Source organism: Urtica dioica, chromosome 3, assembly GCF_054948205.1.
Source record: "Urtica dioica subsp. dioica isolate 48M chromosome 3, U.dioica_male_clone48M_v1_H2, whole genome shotgun sequence".
NCBI classification, from domain to species: domain Eukaryota; kingdom Viridiplantae; phylum Streptophyta; class Magnoliopsida; order Rosales; family Urticaceae; genus Urtica; species Urtica dioica.
Genome location: NC_142758.1, coordinates 47,389,720 through 47,411,890, shown reverse-complemented (window position 1 = coordinate 47,411,890; position 22,171 = coordinate 47,389,720). Strand labels below are relative to the sequence as shown.

Below are 22,171 nucleotides of genomic sequence, written 5' to 3'. Positions count from 1 at the left end.
CTGCGCCGCTACCTCACCAATCCACATTGAGGATCTCCCTCGCATTACACGCCTTCGTGATGGTGTGAACTTGGAGGCCCAATGCGCTGCAAACTTCTGTGCCACACTTTTTTGGGATTTCATGTTGCACACATCCTTTTCACCATAGAATCTGTGGCATGGGTCTTCACCAGACGCCACGTCTGGCCATCCCTCACATGCCAAGTTGTTTCTTGCGTGCGAACCCATGGTCAAGGCTACTCGTTATAATTTCATTGTCGCGAATGATAGTGAGAATCTTATCTCAGCGAACTCCTTAGTATGCACGCTTGATGCCGCGAGCTCAGAATCACCCTTGTGGCGCATCGAAGGCCTCACATCTCCGCGATGTGAACTTCATTTCCAATACTAAGACTTGCCGCATGCGTGTCATGCACCCTGTTCTATAGCATGTGCCACGCCTTCTATCCTTCCATGCACCACGCTTATGCCTCACACTCCCGCATCACAACATTGACTTGCCAAAGACTCATTGCCACACACTTCTCCTTATCCAAGATATCTTGCTGCGCATTCGCTTGATGTGAACCTGGAAATCGATGTGCCACCACGCTGCACACCTATTCCCCGATCACAATTTCTACCGTGGACTCAAAAAATGACTAACGATTCCATTGTGCTCCTCAACCCATTTGCTTCTAAGGCCTATCTTTCCCTGACAAGGTTCAAGGCTCATATAAATGGAAAATAGAATGGATTGCCCCATTTTTTTTAGCTGTAGACATTTATGCCCTATTTCAATTTTATTTCCAAATTAATGTCCATTTTTTAGTGTAAAATTTTATGCAAATATGAGGATTTTTAAGAGGAAAAGCTGAAAAGAGCATAATAGACTACCAATCTCAAAGTAGGGGCAATAAGTGCCATTTTCTCTATATAAATACCTCATTTCTTACAAGTTTGACGTAAGTTTTCTTTGAACGGAAAAAAGCTCTACCTCTTTCTCATTCTCTCTCTAGAATCTTGAGTCAAGACTTAGACCCCCACCTTGTAATAGCAATTGGATTGATGTTGAGCGTCGAAAAAAATCCATTTGTACTCGTCTAGGTTACATTCTTTGTTTTATCAAGTGACAGACAATGGAAATTATTTTTTTGATGAGGAAAACAACAAGTTTAGAGAGATTCAACAATCATTTAACACACGTACGATTATAGGATCCGACTCTAAATTCAACCACATAAGATTTTAAATGCTGATGCAAAAACGATATTAATTGTGTGATAGCTTCATCCTAGTAAAAGAGGTGAATACTATAAATTTTAGAAGATTTCACAAAACCCTTATCCCTTTTATTTGTTTTGTTTCTTGATTTCGCAAACTAGTATGTTTGTTTTCAATCTAGTATTATTTTATTAACCAAAATAAGTGGTAGACATTTTATCTTATCCAGAAATTTAAAAAAATAACAAATTATTAAGTCTAAAATATAAGATTTTGATACTGTGCTCTATTTTTCTTAGCGGTAAATTTTGAGGAAATGACATTGTGTTCCCCTACTTTGAGAATGGAGGGCTTTTATCACCTTCTATCTTTTTCTCTAAATATATCACATATTTGCATAAAATTTTACACTAAAAATAGACATTGATTTGGAAACAAATGCGAAATGGGGCATAGATGCCTACCGATCAAAAAAATGGAGCAATCCAGTCCATTTCCCGTAAAAAAAAATTATTCCTAGTTCCATGTTTGTTATAAAGTTAATGTTCTCTTTTAATAATCAATTATATGTAAATATGAGGAATAACTATAAGAAAAAACATGAAATCAGCACATAAATCTATCATTATTAAAATAAGGGGAATTAATCTATTTTACTAGAAAAAAGCATAATTTGTTGTCGTTTTCTCTAAAAACAGCACGCACAAATTTTGTAGTTGTCGTTTTTTATAGTATTGTAATATAGTATTGTACGTCATGCTAGCATCGTCATGATTATTCACAAATTCAGTTACGATTTGTAGAATTAATATTTTATTTTCATTATAAAATCAAGTCCTTAAAAAAAATACTTATTATTGTTGCTCTCTAAAAGCAACATGATCGCATTATTTGTGTTGTCGTTTTTCTAATGAATTACGGTACAATCATCCAGATTCCAGATCATCATTATTGTGAAGGGAAAATGCAGTCAGATAAAAAAATATACTCTCCAAACTATTCGTTCATTTGAGATTTGACATGTCTAGCTGTCTGTTTGATTCCATCGACAAAAATGTATTCTATGGTTATGATATCTGCATGGTGATTTAATCTTATATTCCTCATAAATTAATCTTAACTGAAGTATCTAATATTCCTTCCTCAATTTGTAATATAAATATTTCATTCTTACATATACATTTTACATATAAATATATATACATATATTGTATAATCAATTTACATAAAAAATTAATAATATCCCAATATATATACACACACTTGGAACCAGACTCATTTTACTGTTCATTCTACAGTATCCATTAAAACTTCCGAAATTACATAAATGCCACTAAAAAGACAGTTCTATCTTTTGATTACAACATAATTACATTAACATAAACCCACATAATCAAAGTTCATAACAATAAAAGTCGTTAAATAGAAAAAAATTAATAATCGTTGTTTTATTTATTTATTACTAATCAATGTTCTGCAATTTTTTTTTTGAAGGAGAAGAAAAAATTACTTATTAAATAGAATAAGTTGTTTGGAAAATCTTTTAAGAACACACATAAAAATCTTATGAAAATGCTAAATCATTAACTACTAAGATACAATTATATACCCTAACTTTGAATCTTATCATAAACACTAACTTCACAAGAAACCCTAATTTTCACGACAATTTCCGTACCCAAGTTATGAAAGTCAAGCAATATATCAAGAGAAATTGCCTCAATTACTCACATTTGATAAGTTTTTTTTTTTCCAATTTTCCACCAAAAGCTTAATTTGACAAAAAATACTATTTAAGTCACTTGTACAAATACAATTTTACCCTCAACAATTGATGTCGATTGTTGACATAGATGTCGATTGTTGACCTAGATGTCAATAATAGATGTCGATTGTTGACATTTATGTCAACAAACAGAGAACTCAAAATTCACAGATGTCAATAATAAATGTCAATTGTTGACATAGAGATGTCAATTGTTGACATCATGTTGATGGTAAAATTGTATTTGTATAAGTGGTTTATTAGTATTTTTGGCCAAATTAAACTTTTGGTGGGAAATTGAAAAAAACTTATCAAATGGTGTTAGTTGAGGCAATTTCTCATATATCAACAAAACATTGAATTCCATTAATAAACAAATAAGCCCAACTCAAGACATGCATGTCTAAATTTGTACCTTAAGTCAAAAGCCCCTATCTTGCTCAACATTCCAAAACTCTCAGCTTCAAAAATTTCGACCAAAAAATATGAAATAAAGAGGACACATTCACTCAATCAACACTACAACAACAATCAACAAACCCTACAAGCTAATACAAACCCCAACTTCACCAAATCCAAACAAAACCCTAAATTCTTCTTGGATTTTCGAGAAAGAAAGGAAGAAAATTTTGAACATTCACTTTGGAATGATGTTGAGGTCGGTCGAATTTTGGAGGGCTCTCTCTCTCTCTCTCTATGTTTTTTTAAGGCTCTTTCGATTTGTTTCTTATAAGTGACTGTATAAGAGAATAAATAAGGAGAAGTAAAAAATACATATTCTCAATTAAAAAAGAGAATAAATAAGATAAAATTAATAATTACATAACATTATATAAGCAGAATATATACTAAATAAAGTGCATGCATAAAAATAAATAAAAATACAAAGTTAATTTTTTTTTTTAAAAATTCATATTGTTTTTTATTAATTAAAAATGTTAATTTTGTAATATTAATATAATATTTTGATATAGAATAACAATATAATATTTATAAGAATTTTGTAACTAATTAGGCCACCTTAAACTCAAGGTTTGAGATTTATCCCACGTTTGTAGAGTTTTAGAAAAATAGCCAATTATATTAGGTGACACTAGAGGTAATGGGTTAAAATTCCATATTTGTCCTTAAATAAATATAACATATTTTTTCTTTTAGATTCATCACTTTTTCTCTCTTGTTTTTTAATTCGCCACTTTTATTCTCCTACTTTTTTTCAAACATTTTTTTTTTTGCGTCAAAACTTTAAAAATCCATATCTATCTCGTACGAACTCGAAATTGAGGGATTCTAAATCCTACAGATTCGTGGCGCCGAGATCTTAAAAAATAGACCCATTGTGTTTGATGAAAAATCATGTTTAATGCATCATGTTTACGTTTTCATTTGTTTCTAGATGATTTCCGAAAATTTTCAGTTATTTCCATGTCTAAGGCAGTACCATGATTTTTCTACATCTATGGCATTAAATATGATTTTTCATCAAACACAATGGATCTATTTTTAAAGATCTCGACATCATGAGGATTTGGAATCACTCAATTTCGAGTTCATATGATATATATATATATATATATATATATATATATATATATATATGTGTGTGTTTTTTTGAAGTTTTTATGAAAAAAAAAATGTAGGAAAAAAGTAGGAGAGATAAAGTGACGAATTTGTTAATAGATAAGGGCAAATCAGACTTTTTTTTGGCTTATCAGTCCGTTTTGCTATATTTCTAAAGTTTGGCAAACATGAGCTAAAACAAAAAAATGAGGTTTGCTTTTGGCCATATTTCTAGAACGCCTTATTTATAATATTACTATTGACAGAACAAATTAATAGAGAGGTTAATATGCAATTGATAGAAAATAATATTGAAAAGTATAAAAATAGAATATTCTTTTTGGTGTGAGATTTTGTGTTGTGCGTTGGAGATGAAAAATATTGTAGTTGCACTAATTTGGTGTAAAAGTTATACAAATTTGATGTTATGGGTTGAAGATGGTCTAACTACACCCTAATGCAATATAAGGTCAAGTTTCTAAGTTGTCCAATGTGTCCATAAATTTATCCATTCTCATCTTTATGCCACTAATCAAATTTTTGTGCATTATAGCCCTTTTTAATTAGGAATAACATAATATAAATTATTCAAACAAATAGAAAGCTTATCAAATATCTTTCTCTTTTTTATAACCATAAATATATTTAGATACTTCCTTTCCTAAATATCAAATAAAAATATACATATTAATATCTATATATATTTTAATATTTGGCCAATAAGTGCATGTATAAAATCAAATTCATTAGACAAAAAACGAATCTAAGTAAATGTTGGTTTCCACACTACCAATTGCTGGAATAAACTGGCTCAAGATACATGAGTTTTATATACAATATACAACAATTTTTTATTTTCATAATATGCATGTATATATATAGTAGTGTATATATATATATATATATATGTATAGATAACATATTTTTGAAAATACAATTTACATCTATGATATGATAGTTGATATGACCTATAGTACAAGTTAATTTGTTTTTTTTATTTAGTTTTTTTTGCCTTTTGTGATTTATGAAAAGGGTAAATATATTTTAATAACATAAATTTAATAAATTATGTATACTATTATTGAAATACATAAGATTTGCTGCAGCAACCGTAGGTCTAATGCTTGTTTTTATATATTTTTATGATGCAATAGTTTTTTTTTTTTTTTAAATATTTATCTAAAAATTATAAATTATACAGGACGTCGAAAAATTATATCGTTATGTACATCGTGATATTAATATTAAAAAAATAAAATAGAAGGTCGAAATTATATTTTGAATTAATGCACGGATGTAAATAACTAAAATAAAGATGGTTGAGTTAGTGGTAGATCGATCGAAGTATACATATTCCTTTTTTTTTTCTTTATTCTTTTTTTTTTTTAATAAAATAAGCCTCATATTTTTTGGAGCACGTATTCAAAGGGGACCTTGGCATGCTCACTAACTTTTCTTTTTTATATTTTTATTTCTATTTTTACTATTTAGTTCTTTCAAATAATTCTTCTCTATGTTAAAAATAAGAGATGCTCTTTACTTTTTTATTTATTGATTTTTTTTAACACTTCATGATTTTATCTTTATACATAATTACAAATAATAATTAAAAAAATCTAAAAGTTATTTTAAATTTACGTTTAGTCCTTATAAAATGAGTTATTTGTCCAAAAAATTTATATATGGCACACGACCCCTTATAATCTGTCCATGGTTAGAGACTTAGAGTGAGAGAGAGATGGTTCCAAAAATCTTCAACTATATCGTAATCATTGCATCAATGGCATTGATTCGAAATAGATGTTGTGGATGGACATTTTGGACACGATGAGAACGATTCAATACCTATCACATGTGTATATATATATATATATATATATATATATATATATATATATATATATATATATATAATAGCATATGCCCACACATATCCCGGGAGTTAATGATAAACTGACCCTCAGGGTGAAAAGAGCAATTGACCCCTACCTCACTGTCTACGGCCATGCTCTGATTATATGCTTCATGTCACCAATAAGATATTACAAATTTAATTATGATCATATATGATTTTGTAATTACGTGGGTTTTTCTATTATAATGAGTTGTTTAGGAAGATATTGGAGTTATTACCCGGACGTTTTAACATTACAAATGTGAACCATTTTGAGTTGCGCTTGCGAGAAGAGAAGACTTTTTTTTAAACGGAAAAAAGTCTTTCATGTTAAAGTTCAGATGTATGATTTGTATATATATATATATATATATATATATATTATTTAGCTTTGGTTTTTAGGACGTATGATATATTGAATTCTATTTCTTTTAATTATATATGTTTTTCCATTAAAATTTCATGAGATGTATAATTTATTATATTTTAAAGAAGAAATGCCGACATAAATATCTAATGTTTTCGTGATCATACACTTAAATTTTTAATTTATTTTTTTGCAGTTTAACTAACTAATTTTGAGTTTCAGTTACACCATTACTACTTTGCTATTACTATTTTGCTATTATTTTTTTAACATAAGTAGGTGTGTCGCGATTTTGTTTGTCGATGTGATTTATATAAAATATTTAATGAAAAAAATAAATTAAAAAACACGAAAACTAAAAAAAAGTTAATTTCCCCAAATTCTCTCTATCTCAATGCATTATACACGTTTGTTATCTTTCGGCAAGTCTCAAATAACAAACCAGTGAAATTAATGGATGAATGTGTATGAATTCAATTCTGTGTTATTTTTGTTTTCTTAGTGGAATTGAAGAAGCTGCTTTTGGACCCACGGGGCTTCACCACCATAGAGAAGGATAGAGATTCAAAGGCCTTCCTTGATATCTCCGGCATCAAGGACCGATCGAAGATTATCGTCGTTGAAGATCCGAGAGTGTCGATACCTCGAGATGTGCCGCATCGCCATCATGGAGAAAGCCTCCAAATCTATCTTCGAGATTTTTGTCATTGAAAATCGGACAACGTCGAAGACTTCGAGCATGTCAACTCAAGGCCGAACCAAGTGACCGCGTCCGAGCCGAGTTTGTAAAAACTTAGAATTCACGAGTTCTCTCTCCTAGCTCAAGAACGTTCTTTGTTCATCGCGGAGACTGAGAGTAAGAAGAAGAAGAAAATAAGCTAGAAATGCACAGAGGCGGTGTCTCAGGCGCGCGCTTTGACGCTCAATATTAGTCTGATCGCTAAGAGTGAGGTTGGGGCGCCGTTATTCGTAGATAATATTTGAGAGAATCGTGCTCGATCAGAGTGAAAGCAAGTGCGGAGGGTCTTTGGCAGCGCTTCACAACTATGGACTCAAGTGATTGTGTTGAGAGAGAATGATGTACCTTTTTCCCTCTGAGGAGAGGGATATTTATAGTGATTGGAGAGCTGAAAAGAGCCACAAACGTCGGATTGGACGAAGGCAAGGCGCGCGCAAAAGGCCGTACGCGCACAAGTTGAATGCAGGCGCGCGCTTGTTTTCTCGATGGCACGACGCCCCATTGAAGGGCATGACAGGCCTGGCCGTGGCACGGGGCGCCAAGGGCGTTTTTTTTCTCTTTTTTTGTTTTTCCTCGCCTTTCTTTGTGGACTTATCCTGGATAGACTTTTGTGCCTTTGTGCGTCTGGATTGGGCTTTCTTGTGGGCCTCGTTTGGATTTTGATATGGATCATTCCTTGCAAGTCACAAGGAATTTAATATTTCCGAAAACGATCGACAATAGAGATTAGCTTGGAGATCGACCGTCACACCAAAAGGGTACAAAATTACTCTTTTACCTCTCTCTCTCTCTACTGCATTTAAAAATTCCTTAATCTCATGATATTCTCTCAAGTTTGGGCTATGAAATAAGTGATCGACGCAAATGGGAAGAGAGAAAGCATTTTGGGAAAATATTTATTTTTTTAATTTCCTTTTTCCTTAGTTTTTATTTTTAATTTTTTATTGCACATTTTATATAAAATCACATCGATACACAAAATCGCGACACATGCACTTCTCTTAAGATATAACAGCAAAATACAACGGTGAACCTGAAATTTAACATTAGGTGTGAAAAAAAATTAAGGATTTGAGTGTATGATCACGAAAATATTAGATATTTATGCCGGTATTTTTTTAACGCTGAAATTGAAATCTAACATTAGATAATTTTCGGAGATCAATAACTGGAAAACCTAGCCAATGATTTGGCAATATTTTTGCAAATAATGTCACAAAGGCCAAAGTTGAGAGAACTATTGATTTTTGTTGTCTTCAGTGATTATTGATAACGTGCAACACTGGTCATTGGCGTGGGACACAAAATATATGTACATACCCTACAACAGAAATTAATCATCGTGATGCATATGATGATGGGGTGACCAATTTGTTTAAAGAGTGGGCTGAGTCATTTTTCCAAAAGGTGATAAACACAGGTGTGACGTTACTTATCACACACAATCACATTATATATTTTAGTTGATTTTACATACCATTTCTAATGTCATTCATGACTCCCGTGTCACACACATAGAGAAGAGGCCACAATAATAAGCAGATAAGAAGATAGTAGTGCATGCCCATCTCGGTTTTACATCACATCATTATTAGATATATACACTATTTTTTTTAATTTATTTTCCCCCTACTTTTCCTTTTTTGCTATATCTCATCACATTGATAAAAGGCCTTTGTGATCAGCTCCCCATTTCCCACTTCTCTTCTTCCTCTCTCTCTCTCTCTCAAAGAATATTAGAGTGAAATATATAATGGAGAGTGGTGGTATAATAAACACCGGAAAAGTGGGTGATGATATGAAGGTGGAGATTCCATCGGAAGGTGATCAAGTGATGGCTAATAGTTCTGGGCCTGGAAATGGGCTTGGGCTCACAAGGCAACCCAGCATGACGAAGAATAACTGTCTGTGTTCTCCGACGACCCACGCAGGCTCTTTCAGATGCAGATTGCACCGATCTCCGACTCTCCAACGAACCAAAAGCACTGACACTCCTTTCAACGCCATAGCCAAGGCTAATCATACTACTACTACTACTACTACTCATGCATCGTAAACTCGTATTAATTATTATAATATAATAATTCTGCTACTTATTTGGCTTATGAGTAGTACTACGTTTTTTTTTCTTCCTGTTGTTCAATTCTATATGTACATAATAATTGAGTGCTTGTACTGTAAGCGGTCATCATTTTCATATATATTTGTATTGTGATAGTGATTTATAAATAATTTTCACTATTTCAATTATTTGAAGTTTGTACCATGTAAATCAATATTTTCTACTGCTATAGTTTTACTTTTAATGAGATGGGATGATTAAGATCTGGCGTTATTATTGGCTAGTTTTTTTTTTCAGAAATTTAATTATGAATATGTAGGTGAATCACCTATAAATTCATAATTAAATTTGATGAACGAAATGAATAGTATATGGCATATCTGTCCCATCAACCTTATTAATTATTCCAGATTTCAATACAATACGAGTCACATAAATTTGTATACCGGTATAGAGCACCGACAAGTTGAGTAAAGAAAAAAAAAAAAAAAAAAAAAAAAAAAAAAAAAAAAAAAAGCTAGAAGATTTCCGAAAAATGAAATTGAATATATATACTTAAGCCACAATATCTCTTGAATTTTTGTCTAATACTATCATCCAATCCCGTATTTTAAAATCAATAAGAAACATGTCATCAATTACTTTTTATTGTATAAGGGGAAAAGAGAAGTAAAAGCAAAAATCTATTCCGAAAAAGCCTCTCTTCATGAAATTAAGGTTTTGTCATAAAACTCTCTTCGTCTGCTCTCCCTTTGTCCGGATCGTGAGACGCTGCACTAGTCAAACCAGCGTAGAAGTCTCGTCCTTTCCCATCCCCCATTGTCTTTTTTGTTTTCCGGCGAGCTTCCTTGTGATTGGGCCGGATATCATCATTTCTCAGACATTGGTTTTATTATTCAGATCGACATGATAGAACTTTATGGCGCTCACACAGATGGACGTCGACCACTTTGGCTTGACTCCTGTGGTAATATCTTCCCTCACCGAAGGATGTTGTACCATTTTGTTATATATGTAAAACCGAAATTACAAACGTGACATTTTTAAAAACCAAAGACACGAATATAATATTTTACTTAAACTCATGGTATGTATATAAGCCATTTTCTCTCTTATTTGTATATGTTTTTATTTGTAGTTTACTTCTATTTAGATCTAGGCATGTTAGGGTTTTTAGTTTAGACTTTGAAGCCATGTCCAGTGTTTTTGGGTGATTTTTGTATCATGAGGTTATTTAGTCCTATTAAATTTTTTGTTTGAATTTTGTGTGAGTCTTTTGCCTATGCAAATTTTATCCGATAACAGTTCAGGTTGCTATCAGAGTGGTAGCTGATTTGCACCTGAACATGCCAATATATCTTTGAGTAAGTCGATATTCCCTCTAAGAGAGTGATACCCTTTGAGACTGAGCTACTTCCACTCCAAGGAAGTATCTCAAATTTCATAGATCCTTGACTACGAATTATGACGATATAATTGTTTTTAGATTTGGTATCTCTTTGAGCTTGCACACATTGTTGGAGAACTCTTCGTTGTTGAAGCCTCGGAGAATTTTCATATGGACCTCTTCTTCGAGTTCACCACTCATGAATGTATTCTTCACGTCGAGTTGAAACAATGGTCACTCCAGATTAGCAAATAGTGAAAGTAGAACTTGTATGGTGTTAAAATTGCCACATGAGATAATATTTCATGCTAATCGAATTTGTAGGTTTTTAGTATATTATTTGGCTACGAGCCAAAGCTTTCGATGTCGCCATAGTTTTGTTGGGATTGAGTTTTGATCGTTAATAGACATCTACATCCATTAGGGGATTTGAAGAGGTTTATGCGCGGAGTTCAGAATCGATCTCCACCTAATCTAGTTTTGACACTAAGGCTTGATACTTTGCTGAGAGATTTCCAAAATACAAATAGCCTTTAATTTTGTTCGTGTCATTATTATGAGCATTTTTCGCCTCACAATCAGTAAGTCTAAACCAGAGAATCTAGAATGAGAATCGTGAACGAGAAATGAGAGATATTACAAGATATTATAAATTTTTTTGCTAATCACAAAAAAATAATTAATAATTATGTCAATTTGTAGTAACTTTTGCCCTAATTTCTACCGTAATCCACAAACATGCAACTACACAAACCATATAACATAAAAGAAAAGTGCAATAGATAAAAGGACACAAGGTATTTTTACCGAGGTTCAGATCCAATCCAAAAACTTGGTTTGAATCCTAATCCCCGTTGAGCTCCAACCGCAAAAGCTCATGCACTAGCCTTAGAATCGACCGCGCCTTCAACCCAGATCACTTCTCTCACACATAGTACAATATTTATTAAGACATTACAAAGAATCACTTTACATAGCGCACACAAGGAACTCACGATCAAAACGATTGGATAGATCCAATTGTATCACTCGAAGAAGAGAAATTGCATAGGGAAAACAAACTTTAGCGACGAGTACACTACTACAAATATAGACATCGGGTGCGACAAAAGTCGCACCCGATGTCCAAAATGTTGCACCCGAAAGTTCTTCGGGTACGATTTTAGGTGCGACATTGTCGCACCCAAAAGTCCGTCGCTAAAGGTTTCGGGTGCGATATGTCGCACCTAAAAGTGTCACATATTAGGTGCGACACTTTTCAGTGCGACATGTCGCACCCAAAGTCTCACCTATTTAGCTTCAGAAAATCTAATAAAACGAGTATTAGGTGCGACATGTCGCACCTAATACGTTATTTTAATTAAAATAAATAATTGGTTGTCGAAGGCGAGACCGGCGAGGGAGGAGGGGCGGCGAGGGTTGAGGCCCGGCGAGGGAGGAGGCATTGTGACGGGGCAGACACGGTCGTCGCGGTCTTGGGCGGCAGAGGTGCTCGGCAGAGGTGCTCGACGAAGGTGCTCGGCGGAGGTGCTCGGTAGCCGGGGCTGAGGTCGTCGGCCGACAGATCGGAGAAAGAGAGTGAGTTAGCTAGAGATAAAGAGAGTGAGAGAACTTACTTAGGCTCGGCGGCGAGAAGGAGAGGCGCCGGCGAGGAGGACGGGCGGCAGCGAAGAGGAAGGGAGCGCAAAAGAGAGGAGGAGGGGATCCGGCGCGGAGGAGAGGCGACGAGGGGACGAGAGAGAGAGAGAAAGAGATAGAGATTGAGATAGAGGGAGAGAATGAGATAGGCATGAGGAAGAAAAAGAATGAGCGGTATTTTATAATTTTAATTTAATATTTTTAGGTGCGACATGTCGCACCGGATACTAAAAAAATTCAATTCAGGAGGGATTTTAAACCCGCCTAAAATTTTTAAGACTTTTAGGTGCGACATGTCTCACCGGATAGTATTGGCTGCGACATGTCGCACCCGATACCACTTAAAATGAGCAAAATTTTTTATTTTATGGAAATGTATCCCGGGCGACATGTCTCACACGATGCACACATGTCGCACCGGATACCCTTGCGCACCAGAAAATGAAATTTGTAGTAGTTGTACAAACATACAATAATAAATCGATTAGGTCAACACCAGTCTTCGCTTGTCTTTTATATTCCAGCTGTGAAGCGATCGTGATCGTTGGATTAGGCAAAGATCAAACACACTAGGACTAAATTAATCCAATTCCAGTGTCGTTTGTCTCACCAAACGACGCCACCAAGTCTTTACTCCGCTTAATGGACAAATGACGTGGGTTTCAATCCAACAATATCCACCATTATTCTGGTTACCTAAATCTCTAAACTTCATTCATATTATCCACTAAGATACTGCTGTACGTAACACGAAATAACCAGAAATGTGTCAAAGTATCGCATGTTAAAAGAAAGGTCAGAAAATAAAATAGGATAATAATAAAGCCAGTGAGAATATCTCGGATGTTTTTTTTTTTTTTTTTTTCCTGCAGTGAAAGTGGATTCTAAATGTTTAAGTTAATGTTATTATATCTTAATAAAACAAAATATTGAATGGAGAAAAGAACATGATGACCCAAATAATCATAATCAAGATCATAATGATGTCCAAAGACCAACGACCACCATTTAGATTTTTGCTCTATTTGTTGTATGCCTTTTTGAACAGTTGATTTTTTTTTTCTAAGCTAATCCAAACCATACCTTGTGACAAGTCTGTTTCAACCCAGCTAGATAATAACAACAATAAGAATCACAATAATAATGAAAACTTTGATCATCACCAAAGACCAAACATAATAATAATCATTGCCAATATGCTCAATACAATAAACAGATTTCAACCGACGTCAACACTACACAAAAACACGAAAACTAATATTTAAATTAATAGCCCGTGAATAAATACAAACACTTAAAACTATGGAAGAGAAGCAGCTAAACTTGGGCAAACAAAAAAAAAAAAAAAATTATATTCCATTGAAAGTTCGGAATCAGAATTTTGGTACGGTTCTAATTGGAATGGAACTTTCTGGTTCGTGGCTAGAGTGACAAAATGATATTTGCATTCCATTCGTATTAATCTGGTATGAATACATTCTACATATTTCTTCTGAAAATAAGAGTACATTTTAGTAAATTCCCATCACATTTTTTTTCCCATTCGGCTGCCCGCGTTAAAGAGCAGCCACACATGAAAGAAAAAAAAAAGAAGAAGAAGAAGAAACAAGACTCTGGAGATAGTGACGATCAATGCGAGACTATTTTGTGCATAGTCGCAACACCTTTCGCGACTAAAAATGTGAGACTAAATATAACTAGGTGCGACATTTTGGCCGCTAGCATATAGTTGCGAATTTAGCCGCGGAATTAGTCGCAGGTTTGTCGCGACTATCCTAGTAAAACATTCAATTTTTTTCTTGTCACGATTAAACATGACCCGACATACGGCGGTATGGCGGGAATGAGTTGTTTAGGCCCTCCATTGTCGTGACTAAACGCAAATTACCTTCAAACGGATGCTCACCCATATTTATACATTTTGCTCATGAAAAAATTAAAATTTGAAATCAAATTATTAAATTAGATTAAATTTCATTCATTCTCAACAACATAATACTGAATTTGTGCCATAATTTTATTTAAATACACTTATTGTACCCTATATTTAGACATATCTAGGATTTTAAAGTCCGGGATTTGGGTTTGAAGTCTTCCTAAGATCAAGTCCTTAGTACCCCTGAACTTTAACATTTCGACCATAAAAATATCATGTGGAAAATAAAATTTATCAAATATTATATAATTTTTTTTTTTATCTGAATCCAAATTTATATATATGAGACCATCATTCATCTCTCTTATCACTATCATTCTCAATTTTGTCTCACATTTTTTCATGACTTTGAAACGCATTCCACAACATAAGATTATGATTTTGTCCCTTTCGGTTCTGTTTATATTTTCCTTCAAATTTATATTTTCCATACATAGATAACTATTTAATACATATGTTGCAATGTATTTCAAAACCTAGAATCAAAAGGACTATAGTCATCTAAGTAAGAGTGAGTAAGTCAGAAATAACAAATAATATTTAGAGCGCCGTTGTTATTTAGCCAGTTTTAAATTTAATTTTAAGAATTAGTCAACGTTTCGTTTATTTTGATAAATTAGTCATTTATCAAAATTAACGTATATTTATTAAAATTAAAGTATGAAAATAATGCTAATGACAATCATATAAAATACTATCTGATTAGCGAGGTCACATCATTAAACGTGGTTAGAATTTAAACATGTTTAAAGCATTTAATGTTTCAAGTGGCTTAATCTGTAATATTTTTCTATTATTTATTAAAATAAATTTAATTTATAAATCAAGTGATTATAACTTTCATATAGCTACTTATTATATGTTGGAATGTTGTGGTATACCAAAGCCTAGAAGGAAAATGACTCATCCTATTGTTGTTACTGGAGTCATCTAGTCAGTGCTACGTGGAGAGAGAAGTAAGCAAAACATTGGCAATCATGTCCACAAATTGGTCAATCGAATGTGTACTTCTCTGGTTGAGTTTGTATTGATGTGTTACATTTGTGTCCTTAATAAGTCCCTCTTAAGCTATTAAATGTTGTCTAAGGTATATAAGGTTAGTCATTCTCAAATTCATTGTGTTGTGATTATAACACTTCATAAAATGTTCTAGTAATAAATTGCGTCCTAGCTTGAGATTTAATTTTTTACTATTTTTTTCAAAAGGGAAAGTGAGTATACTAGACCAATTAGTCTATCAATATTAGAAGAATAGCTCCGGTTTGAATAAATTAAGGAAATAGCTCAAGTGATATTTCACTACCTAAATTATCCATGTATATAACAAAGCAAATCCATAACTCGATCAAATTTTCCAAAATTTCCCAAACCTAAACCTAAACTCGTCGATACACTTCACGCCGCCGATCCATTTCACGTCGTCGCGTCGTCGCCGATCATCGTCCATCGTCGTTTCTGATCAACCAACGCCTCTCTCTCGTTCGTCGCCAATCGTCGTCCATCGTCGTTGTAGATCATCCCACAGATCAACAAGCTTGAGATCGTCACCCGACGCGCGCCTCCGACGAGAGCCCATCGCGAGTTCCGGCAAGCTCCTATGCGCGACCTGATCGGCGGCAATTCCGAGCTCCCTCCTTCACCAACGACTGAGGAAGAAAAGCAACGAGGACGAAGTGAAGATACATCTCGGTCAAGCTAAGAGATTTGGAATTAGGGTTTCAGATTGAGAATAATTGGGGATTTACAAATTATAAGCTTGATGTCTGAATTGAAGTTATATAGAACTTGGTTTGGTCTCGGAATTGTTGAGCTATTTTGTTGATTCAGTGCTAATTCACAAATCAGTTAATTAATTAACTGACTGAATTGAGTTAGGTTAATTAATTAACTGATTGGTTGAATTAAGAATTATGTTAGATTATGATTTTTTTGTGAGTAAAGTTAATTTACTAACTGACTGAATTAGGAATTAGGTTAATTAATTGAATGCTTTGAATAAGAATTGACTTAAGTTCTGATTTTTGTAAATTTTTTTGTGAACTTTCAATCCAAACATTCAATTAATTAATGAACCTAACTCAATTCAGCCTGTTAAATTAACTGATTCACGAAGGGTATAATTGTCCGCTAAGAAAAAAATAGGCTTTTTTTTAATTAAATGAAACTTTGGTTATTTCCCTAATAAAAAATGTAAAATAGACTACTGACAACAAATTTCACTTTTCAAAATGAAATTTTTGGTATATATTAACATTTCCAATTCATTTAAACCAGTTGAAAACATCTTAAACGAAAATAGTTGAAGAAGGTAAAATTACAGTAATACGATTTCGGTTAAAAAAAATTAATATTTTTTATTAGTCAAAACTTTTTGGTAATGATAATCTTTGTCTCCAATCTTATCAAAAAAATTTACAAACCATCGTTACATTAACAATTTTATCATGCATAAATCAACCATTCTCAATTTCATTTTGCAACAAATTCAAATTGCATTACAATTGGTAACTTGTTTGAGTGGCATTCACAGAATAAAAATTTTAGAAAAAGGGAAAAAAAAAATAAATAAAAAAATAACAAGAAACCTCAATATTTGAATCTTCTCCGTTGATAAAATCATGTGAAAAGAATACGTATTTGTAGGATGGCTAATCTCCAAAAAAAAAAGGAAGATAGTAATTGATTACATACGAGATTCCACATCAAAGCTCGCGAATAGTGTAGAAAATCAGACACACGATGTTAACCAAGGAATAAATCTTTGATTAAGCTAGATATTGAGAACCCAAGGACGATGAGAGTGATACAAAACACAAGGTGTTGCAGATTTACAGACAAAACACATCAAAATTGGCCCCACAAAAAATTAGTCATTTACAACTAATAAAGGTTTTTCCATTTTTTCAACCAAGAGACCTTTTTTTTTTATGAACTTTAAATCTTGTTATTATGACTAACAGGCCAGCATTGGGTAGTTGATTCTTAAACAATTTTTAGTTTTTTCCCCTACTACAAGTTACATTTGATTAATTCAATTATATCATATTATTAATTAAAAAAAAAAAAAAAAAACTCACTCAAAATATGAATAAATACAAAATAATAATCAATTCTTTTCGGAAGGAGTCGTTCTATGGGCCGAGGACCAAAACTTGGTGAGCATTCTCTTGGGCCTCGTGGGAAGAGCACAAAAGGCCTTGAGCCTCGAGCTCGAGCTCGAGCTCCTCGCAATGGCTCGGTCGAGCCCGCTCTCGTCCTCCTCGGCTAGCTTCATCCTTAGGGTCGACACGCCGCGGGGCTTCGTGGGGCCCGACGACACGGTGCTCCACTGGTCCTCGGTCCGGTTCGATGGGTCAATCCCGTGCGAGGCCAAAATCGCCTTTATGTTGCTCGGGAGCGTCTCGTTATTGGGCCTGACTTTTCCGTTGCAGCCCATCGTGGCCCGAGCCTGCTCGAAGAAGAGGACTTGGACCACAACTCGGAGCGGCAGCGTCTCGTTTTGGGCCGCGTGCATGCACGCCTCCACCGACAGTTTCTTGCAGTCCAAGACTTTGCAAAGTCGCTTCCTCTCGCTCTTTGTCGCCTCGGGATGTGCCTGTTTTTTTTTTTTTAGGTTCGCAAATTAAAATATTTAGCTCTTCATGTATGAAATTTTGTACTCTCACATGGTATCAGAACCCACCAAGCTCAAACGGGCATAAGTTAAAAGGAAAAACAAAAACTACGAGCACCTAATAACACACATAGTTAAGGAGTTCATGATATAACATATGATTTCTCATTGCTATAACAAACATGAAGTAGCTTTGGTGACTAGCACAATGTTGGATTAACCCCTTAAGTAGTCCTTGTTAGTTTCAACCTGAACTGAAAAGAATTAATTTTCTTAACACCCAAAAGTGTATTTGAAATTTTGTTTTCTTTTTCGGTAAACTATTTTTCGATGCCTAAGCTTAATTACTTTTTAATACAGCAGAATTCTTTAATAAACCCAAAAAAAAAAAAAAAATACTCAACTGCAAATTATATAAAAGATCTTAAATAATATTTTTTTTTGGTCTCATTAAGGAAGCCACCCTAGAATAGTATGGTACAATGAAGTGATGAACAAAAAAATACATAAATTTTACGGTTTTTTTTTTTTTTGTTAATTTACTTTTATTTTTTATTTTTTGGGGGTGGGCCATCTTTATAATCACAGCTGGTGAATAAATTTGACTATGACAGGATTTTAAGGTCAAAGAAAGTTGGTTATCTGCTAGTAGTATATAACTGACCCACATTCTAAGACCGTGACAAGGGAATGTAACATTTTCTGACACAATTAAATTAAATATTGACTTGTATTAATATACGTTTTTTTTTTTTACCTTGAGGTAAATGTCAATTGCTCTGTAGAGATCATCATGGTCGACCCTGGAGAACTCCGGGACGGCCTCGGCGACGGCGATGAACTTGTCGAGGCACAAGTTGGGTTCTCCGGCGACCTCTTGGAGATAACCGTCGACGAGCTTCGCGACTTTGATCCTCGAGCCGTGCGAGGCCGACGAGGATCTGCGGCTCTCCTGAAACTCGAAGTCCACGTTCTCGGCCGACCTCGACCGCCTCCTCCTGATCTCCGACCCGAGCTTGGGCCTCGACAACGGGCTCCCCGGCGGGCTCTGCTGCCCTTGAACCATGAACTGCTCCAATATATCGATCACCACGTCCACGTCGTACCTCGCTCTGCTCCTCTTGTTGGGCCCGGCGGGCCCGCCGCTGATGCTCGGGATGAGCAAGTCTTCGACGGAAGCCTCCTCGAGCTGGACCGCCGCCCGTCTCACAAGCTCCCCCCTCGACTGGCTCGAGGCCCGAAGAATGTGGGCCGCACTCAGTAGCTTTAGCAAAAAACCGCACGAAACCGCCCCTTTTTCTTGCGGGAGTAAGCTCACTATGGACTCTAGCAGGAACCTCCGCTTCGTAGTACCCGCCTCGCCTGCTCATTATAAAAACCACCAAAATTTTCTATCAGTATATTGCTGTAAGAAAAATGATATTCATCAGCGACCAACAACCATCATCAGCAGAATTAACTTTTTTCTCTTATTTTTTACCTTTATAAATTACTCCCCTAAAAAAAATGTTTTTCACTCTAGGCTCCCTTAAATTTAGAGTCTAGCTCCATCACTGACTGCTTCTAATACCTCCCACCAGGGGCTTAAGCTCCCCTCGAATTTTTTTTTTTTCTCTCCTAAAAAAATTATAAATTACCGGCGGATTCAGAGTCAAAGTCGTCGGAAAAGCCGTTCCTGGGGGCGCCGGGGAGCCACCTGGCGGCGTATATCTTGAGAGCGTCCCCGATCAAGGCGGGGGGGACTTTCCCGCCGGATTTGACCCCGACCATGGTCCTCCAATAAAGCTCGATCTCGAGGTCGGCGAGATCCTCGGCCCACCACCCCCTCGGCTTCTCCGGGGCGGACGCTCCTCCGCCCCGGGACCGGCTGTGGGAGAGCGGGACCCGCGACGGGTTGGCCAGGACCCTCCTGGCCAACGCGTCGGCGCAGCGTCCCGTGATCCCCAGCTCCTCGGACCACACGGGCAATGCCCGGGTGGTCCTCAGCGCAACTATGGTGTCCCTCCACCCGGCGAGGACGCACGAGGCGAGGAACGCCTCGATCTTGTGGGCCAGGTTCCCCCGCTCCGCGTCCTCACTCATCATAAGGTACTCCGCCGCGCACCGCGCCGCCACCACGTTGTGCGCGCTCAGCGTGATCGTGATCCCGTAGCAGAACTTGGCGCAGAGCTCGAAAGCCTCGGCTCCGCCGGGGAAGTCCGGGAGCTGGACCGCCACGTGGCGCCTCGGCTCCGGCGAGGAAGTCGACTCCGACGACTCCGACTCCGAGCAGAGCCTCTGCAGCCTCTGGCATTTGGACAGAAGTGGGAACTTGTGGAGCAGATATCTGCTGCCTTTTACTTGGATTATGAGGTCACTTGACACTTCTGTGGAGATAGACCTGATTAATCATAATTGTAAAAAAAAAAAAAAAATTATGGTTAGAGATTAGAGGGACAATATATGATTTTTTTGTGTAAGGGAAGTATTATTATTACCTTATGGCTTCGGTGGTGTAGAAAGTGTCCGGACGAGATCCGAGTTTCATGAACTTCATGACTGGTTCTCTTTTTCTTTTTTTTTCTTTTTTTAATAATGATTTAGTTATGTGTTCATATGGGAGTTTGAAGCGAGACCATTTGCCCGGTGATAGCAGAGATTATTCACACAGAATTGGAATTCTTCATCAAAGCTGAAAATAGAAATGAAGCAAGATTCTTGGTAAAGGGACACGCGACTTTTTCTTGGATATGTTTGTTGTGTGTGTCTGTGTGTGAGAGAGAAAGAGAGAGAGAGAGAGAAGGAGAAAGAAAAATTAATAGAAAAGGGATAAGAAAAAAAAATGAAAAATTGGGAACGAAAACAAAGAGCTTTTGGTTTGTCTGTGAGAGTATGTGATGCAATTTAGGGGTTTAATGTACAGAATTTTGAGTCACTATTTATATATACATATATATATATATATGTGATAAATAAAATAATAGTGAAAAGTGACAAAAACCCAGAAGATCAAAACACCATGGTCTCGTCTATTATTGTCCTATCGGTCAATATTTATGTACCCCCAAATGTGATTTTGACAAGCTAAAACAAAGGAGGAGAATAAAAATTCACTGCAATCCCAACAACACAATCCTCTCGACTCTCGAGACACCGAATCAATCAAAGTTAAATTAAAAACACAGTTAAAAATCAAAAGCTAGTGATACTTTAGAAACAAGCATTGCAGAAAGTATAAAATAAACCAGAGAGAGTATTACTTAAATTAGGAAGGAAGAAGAAAAAATTAATAAGGGAAGTAAACTGAATATTATAGAAATTAGGTTTTATGGGAGGACTACCTGAAATATAAAAGTATATTTATGAAACTTCCCAAAGGTAGATATGCCAATCATTCATCGGACAACCCGATCTGATAGATACTGTGGTAAAAAATTAAAAATTATAAAATTTGTGGATTAATTTTTTTTAAAGTTAAATTGAAGGTAAAGCATTAATAATTAGACTTATATTCAAGTATGTAATTATTTGAGCATATTAGCTCTTGGCCATGCCAGCGTGCACTTCAAAAGGCGACGCCCACGTGCTTATCCTGCGCCCACTTGTGCTCCAATTCCTCATCATTGCCACGCCAATTTTCCCCAAACTATTTTCATTTAGTTATTAGTCATCTCCGATGATGGAGAACTCTAAAATTTTCGAATAATAAAAACACAATAACTCTAAAATTTTATATTGGATGTAATCTTGACATCAAATGAATAATATTACACATTGTTCATTTGGTGTCAAAATTACAAAAAATATTTAAAAATTATTATAATTTAATTAATTTATAATCTTTAATTGAAAGTATATATTTTAATTAATCCAAATTTAATCAATATATTTTTAACAGTTTGAAGTTTATTTATAGTCCAAATTATTTTCTTCAATACCACTTCAGTTAAGCCAATAATTAAAAAAATTATAGATATTAAACCAAATTAAGCAGATCAATTAATAATAATAATAATTTATAAATATAA

The 22,171-nt window shown here is 35.0% G+C and overlaps 2 protein-coding genes across 2 annotated transcripts; one reads left to right on the top strand and one right to left on the bottom strand.

Annotated features, from left to right (window-relative positions):
- The first annotated feature begins 9,056 nt into the window (after positions 1-9,056).
- On the top strand, positions 9,057-9,855 carry LOC149403257 (uncharacterized). The gene has a single exon (XM_089609534.1). The coding sequence runs from the start codon at positions 9,282-9,284 to the stop codon at positions 9,582-9,584; it is 303 nt and encodes a 100-aa protein (XP_089465660.1). The 5' UTR covers positions 9,057-9,281; the 3' UTR covers positions 9,585-9,855.
- A 7,752-nt stretch (positions 9,856-17,607) lies between these two features.
- On the bottom strand, positions 17,608-21,104 carry LOC149403256 (Phototropic-responsive NPH3 family protein). Its single transcript, XM_089609273.1, has 4 exons — positions 20,642-21,104; positions 19,802-20,544; positions 18,922-19,526; positions 17,608-18,146 (listed from the first exon to the last, which is right to left on the bottom strand). The coding sequence occupies exons 1-4, from the start codon at positions 20,698-20,700 to the stop codon at positions 17,658-17,660; spliced, it is 1,896 nt and encodes a 631-aa protein (XP_089465399.1). The 5' UTR covers positions 20,701-21,104; the 3' UTR covers positions 17,608-17,657.
- Positions 21,105-22,171: the final 1,067 nt, after the last annotated feature.

What these genes read in the sequence shown, in the direction of transcription:
- LOC149403257 (XM_089609534.1), top strand. Translation starts at nt 9,282, where the DNA reads ATGGAGAGTGGTGGTATAATAAACACCGGAAAAGTGGGTGATGATATG.
- LOC149403256 (XM_089609273.1), bottom strand. Translation starts at nt 20,700, where the DNA reads ATGAAGTTCATGAAACTCGGATCTCGTCCGGACACTTTCTACACCACC. An exon ending in CTTTGACTCTGAATCCGCCG is followed by an intron (nt 19,527 to 19,801) that starts GTAATTTATAAT and finishes TATAATGAGCAG; the next exon opens with GCGAGGCGGGTACTACGAAG. An exon ending in CAATTGACATTTACCTCAAG is followed by an intron (nt 18,147 to 18,921) that starts GTAAAAAAAAAA and finishes AAAAAAAAACAG; the next exon opens with GCACATCCCGAGGCGACAAA.